The 5357-nt window shown below is 33.5% G+C and overlaps 1 protein-coding gene across 1 annotated transcript; it reads right to left on the reverse strand.

Annotated features, from left to right (window-relative positions):
* Positions 1-1522: 1522 nt before the first annotated feature.
* LOC145335448 (myosin regulatory light chain 2-like) lies at positions 1523-4889 on the reverse strand. Its single transcript, XM_080181195.1, has 4 exons — positions 4598-4889; positions 3988-4151; positions 3459-3506; positions 1523-1955 (listed from the first exon to the last, which is right to left on the reverse strand). The coding sequence occupies exons 2-4, from the start codon at positions 4105-4107 to the stop codon at positions 1674-1676; spliced, it is 450 nt and encodes a 149-aa protein (XP_080037321.1). The 5' UTR covers positions 4108-4151; positions 4598-4889; the 3' UTR covers positions 1523-1673.
* Between the last annotated feature and the right edge of the window lie 468 nt (positions 4890-5357).

A 5357-nucleotide genomic window follows, 5' to 3' on the forward strand; every position in this document is an offset into this window, starting at 1 on the left:
ATATCCGGCCGGATACCGGATATTAAAACTATCCAGTTACATGATATCCGGCTGATTTTTGACGCCGGATATCCGGTTATCCGGCCGGGATATCCGGTAAATTGCCGGATATTGAACGTTTTGCCAGATATCCGGCCGGAACTGGATATCCGGCATTAGAAATCAGCCCGATATCCGGTATCCAGCCAAAAAATTATCCGGCCCAACCCTACCTTGGAGTCTCTTTAGAAAAAAATGGAACATTAAGCGAATATGGATGCACAACTTTACATTTGTTATAGAGGGGCTATTCTATGACTAGAGCGTGTACATACGTACGTACGTAAGCAAGTGGCTTTATTAAGTTATTAACAGACTTTAGCTACACTTTTCTATAATTAATTAATAGGAAGTAGCAAACCAGTTGGGTGCGGTAGGGGGGGAGGGGGTAACAACACCCTCCTAAAATAAAATATTGAGAAGTATATAAACCACCCAGGTTTTTACCCCCCCCCCCCTGATGAATCTCTGTGCACGTTACTGTATCCAACACTAGTTTTCTACAAGTACATTTTTGACATTTGACACTGCAGCTAGCAGGGATCTAAGTGGATAAGACAATGGGCGATAAATTGATGTACATCCCCAATGATGATGCACAAAATAACACCTTCAGTAGATTGGAATTAGTGGTTGAACACTCAACTTAATTAACCAACTAATCAAAATTTACAAAAGTCCCCAAATTTGTGAGCCAACGAATAAGAACACGATATCATAAAACTTTGGGGACTAGTTAATTAAACATTCCATTGTCCCCTCTCTCTCTCTGGATGTTGTTGTTTCTAGTAAAAATTTAAAGCTTCTAACATTTCAATTTCTTGAAGTCTTTCTAGTACTATGTCTAAGTTAGATTTCTTTAATTTGCCTATATAGTATCAGGTTCTTTAAAATTTGTACAGCTAAAAATAAATTCCATAATTGTATTAGTATAAAGTTATCTATTTTACTTTTTTTTGCGTAATTTAGCTGTTTTAAAATTTTTATTTTCATATTTTTTTTAATTCATAAGGCACATCTTGTTCTAATTCAGATTTTAGGCAAAATTTGTTTAAATTTTATAAAAGATTTAATATTTAAACACATATAAAAACATTTTATTAATAAGTGCGATATAACATTTATTATTCAAACACTCCCATTTAATTTAGAACGGTGCTGTAAAATATAGAACAAACTATATATTATATATTATCAATCAAGTCTTTCCAAGGATGTTGTGCATCCATAGTAGAAGGTAGATCTTGTTTTTCTATTTCTCATTTGATTAATTTCATCCTTGTTTAGGTTAGGGATAATTTTAATTTTTTAGAGAAAATTAACATTAACATGACACATAAAATTTTTAATTTCTTAAAAATTTTTAATAAAGGCTCTCTGTATGCATAGAAAACTAGAAAATTAGATTAAAAAATTAATCTAATTTTATATAAAGATATTTTAACTTTCTTTAATTTAGACTTTCAGCTTATAAAGATGACAATTATTTGAAGCTTAAGACCTAAATTTATTTCTTTTACATTATATTTAAGTTGGAGAAAATTTTTTTTACAAAAAAATATATATTACAATTTTTCAAAAAGACGGGCAGGCGCTTCTCAACAGGTCTGTTGTGTGTTGTTGTTGATCTCTGTTTACTTGGAGCACATGAGTCCCTTGAGGTGAGCGGCGTCGATCATGCCACCGTCGATCTGGAACTCGGCGAAGGCATCGTCGACCTCGGAGGCGGAGAACTTGTTGCCGAAGGTCATGAGGGAGTGTCTGAAGGCCTCGGCGTCGATCTGGCCGTTCATCTCGAAGGCCTCGAAGGACTTGATGATGGTTTCGTCGTCGTCGGTACCGCCGGCCATCTTCTGGGCGAACAGGGTGACCATCTGGGTGAAGTTCATGGGTCCGTCAGCCTCATCAAGCATGTTCTAAAATTAAAAAATATTCTATTATATAAAGTAGTAAGATTTTTTTAAGATTTCGAAAGCTACTGAGCCAATTCAGTTCTCCATTTTAGGGAAGCTTCATTTTGGTCCCGGGATGGTTTAAGACTATTTCATTCCCTACTCTTTAGAATACAGAGCTCCTAAATATTAAGGGCGCAGCTTAGCCGCTAGAATTTATTATTTTGACAACAAGAAAGAACTTGTACATTTCTCAAGACTACTTGGAAAGGTCTTCCTACAAATGATGTATAGGAATTAAAACCTATTGTCTGTAAATATCAGAGGGAAGATGGGGATGTAGATTAAATAAGAAGGCTATAAAACAATCCTTTTCCATATTTCTATTTTAAAATTATGTCATTTTTTTAGAATTGATCTAAATTATCCTCTACTCCAAATGGAAAATAGCCGAAAGCAGTAAATGAAATAGGCTGTTTAAAAAAAGATTTCCTTCTTTAAATTAAAATTATTGAGTTTAGTTTTAGTTTTTATACAATTATAAACCTATAATTGCTATTTAGAAGTGTAAACAATTTAAAGATTCCAAAATATTTGAAGCACAAATATTTATATGAAGGATATCCCCAAGGAAAGTTTAAAAATACTCCAACAATGAGTGTGTGTATATGTGTGAGTCTAAATCCTGGCGGCCACCAGGGCCAGTTTCTGGACAAATTTGGCTGCTTGCCAGGTTAAAGTTACAATACTATTGTAATAATGTGCTTCTGTATGTTCATACAATACTCAAATTATTTCATTTTAGCAAAATTAATTTTCAGCAAAAAACAAAAAGATAAAATAAAAGTGAAAATAGGAAGCTTGTTTATTTTTAAATTTGTTAGCAAAAACTTTTAATTTTATGATTTTTCTACATTGAAAATGCAATTTAAGGGACATTTAAATTTGTCTCCTAAAATTGTTTGTTACGGGTGTTGCATTTTTTAAATAAGTGATTTGATTGCTGTCCTATTTAAGTGATAATTAGACTTTTTCATACTCATGGAGACATTTTCAATAAGCTTTTTGTTTTAAAAGGCATATGCCAAAAGTGTATCTAATTTCAAATTATCTGTTTCTATATATTGAAAATTGCTTGATATACTTATTTTGTTACATGTATGTTCAATTAAACTTATATATAGAAATGACTTTTTTTCTGTATTGAATTATTATTCTTTTATTTCAATTTTCGACTTCATGAATATAGAATCCTTGTTTTTTATGTGTGCTAGGTTCTTTAACTCAATCGCACAAGGACGTCCAAGGGAGGGGGTGGTGGGAGTGTTTCCTCCCCCTCTCACAACAACAAATTGGGGGTTACATTTTAATTTCAAAGAGCCTTAATAGGCAACCCCAAATTTTGTGAAAATACATAATATTACCCACAACAAACCTTGAAAAAAACTTAATTTACCCCCCCACCCCCCAAAAAAGCTTGGATGACCTTAATGAGCGCAGCCACTGTATAATTAGTTCTGTTCTCACCTGGGCATCACCGGAAGAGATGGACTTGCCGTGGTTGGCGAAGGCTTGCTGAAAAATAATAAATATTCATTGATCTTGAATAATTTCATATTTTTTTCAGGGATTGAAAAATGGATGCAAAATCGATTCTGCTTTGAACTTTGTAATTTTAGGGGAAGAACGGATTGTAAATTCGTACAGGGATCTTAAGATAAAACAATGTATGAAAAAATGGTATAAATCTCCAATGATGATAAACAAGACTACCCCACTGTTGATTAAAATTCATGGTTGAACAATTTGGTCACTTCTTGTTTGGTACTAACCAATCAAAATACAATAAAAGTCATCAAAGTTTTTGAGCGAACGTTGTTATAAAACTTTGGGTACCAGCGTAATTTACAGTCTAATGTCCCTTTCTTCTCTTGGATGTCCCCTCCCTGATCTTATTTTCTCTTTTCCCAATAGGTACAAGTTTTAGAGTTTTAGAACCAGAAAAAAAACGCGGGAAAATGGTTGTTACAAAACTAGAAATGACGGGAAAACTTACCACAAGGTCGTCAGCGGAGAGGAGACCGTCCTTGTTGCAGTCCATGATGCCGAAAGCCTCCTTGAACTGCTGGATGGCGGAGTGGGAGAAGGAGTCGAAAATATTGGCCTTCTTGGGCATGGTGAAGTTTTATGTGTTCAAGTGGCGCGGCAAAAAATCAACAACTGAAAATGATGAAATTTTTGTCAGTTTTTTGTTTCTTTTTATATTAACAGTACTATTTAAATCTTATTTAACATTCCATTTGGCATAAAAAATAAAATGCATCAAACTATGACTCATTTATGAATTTAAAAATGACATAAAAGGCTCTAAAAAGTTCTCTAATATCCCTTTCAAAGTTAAAGAGAAAGCTCAAAAGTATACAGCAAGGCTTAAGTTTTATTTTTAACATAAACAAAATTCTGCCCAGTTTTTTTTTCATAAAAAAATCAGATATTTTTTCTTATTAGAAAATGCATTAATATCTTTTAAACACTTCTCATTAACTTAAAGATATAATATTTATGTTATAACATATTTTCCTTAAAATTAATTGTCATATAAGAGATTAAGATACTACAATATTATTTGTTTCTATATATTTTTTAATTGTTGTATAAAAGCTCACCGGAGTTAAGAGCTGAAATCTCAGAACTGAACTGAATAATGCTGGGATAGTCTTTTATTTAGTCAGGTTGCTTCAATGCCCGGCCCATTCATCGGCCACTAACAAAGGGAAGTGGGTAGGGAAGAGAGAGGAGGGGGATGTCAGCTTCGAGGCCCCTCTTTACAATAGAAAGGAACTAGGAGCTCTCTTCTGAAGGAGAGTGGTAAGAGTCGGGGCGGAGATAAAAGAGCAAAGGGAGAGGGATGACAGAGCGGTCAGCTTCACACCCCACACATACACACACACACACTACACAGGCAGAGGCCTCTCTTTACAATAGAAAGGACAGAGGCTGGGGGGAAAGGAAATTAAGAGAGGGGGGAAAAGAAAGACAAATTCTAGTTAGGTGTTTCCACATTAAGACAAAAAGTTATCTTTTTATTATATGTAAATATAAATTTATTTTTCAGAAACATTTTTAATATCACTACACCAATATTATTTATAAAAAATATTTTACAGAAAACTTGACTTAAATAAAAAATTATGCTGCTTTTAAGAAATACCTTTAAGTTCAGAGCTTTAAGAATAGAATTGAAAGCAAATAGAAAATATTTAGAGAAAATAGGAAGGGGGAATTAAAAATGTTGGGGAGAAAAGAGAACAAGTAATGCCCAGCCAAAATTGTATTACTCTTAAAGAAAGAGAATATCCAATTTGGCTCGGTATCAACTAGCATTTTCATACAAATTATGACTCATCGACCAATAAAAGAATTGAC

The sequence above is a fragment of the Acartia tonsa genome, chromosome 13 (genome assembly GCF_053477335.1).
Source record: "Acartia tonsa isolate MP-2025a chromosome 13, ASM5347733v1, whole genome shotgun sequence".
NCBI classification, from domain to species: Eukaryota; Metazoa; Arthropoda; class Copepoda; order Calanoida; family Acartiidae; genus Acartia; species Acartia tonsa.

Excerpts from the sequence above, each read along its gene's own strand:
- LOC145335448 (XM_080181195.1), bottom strand. The coding sequence starts at position 4,107 with ATGCCCAAGAAGGCCAATATTTTCGACTCCTTCTCCCACTCCGCCATC. Across the intron at positions 3,507-3,987 it reads TCTCCGCTGACGACCTTGTG|CAAGCCTTCGCCAACCACGG; the intron begins GTAAGTTTTCCC and ends ATTATTTTTCAG. Across the intron at positions 1,956-3,458 it reads TCTCTTCCGGTGATGCCCAG|AACATGCTTGATGAGGCTGA; the intron begins GTGAGAACAGAA and ends TTTTAATTTTAG.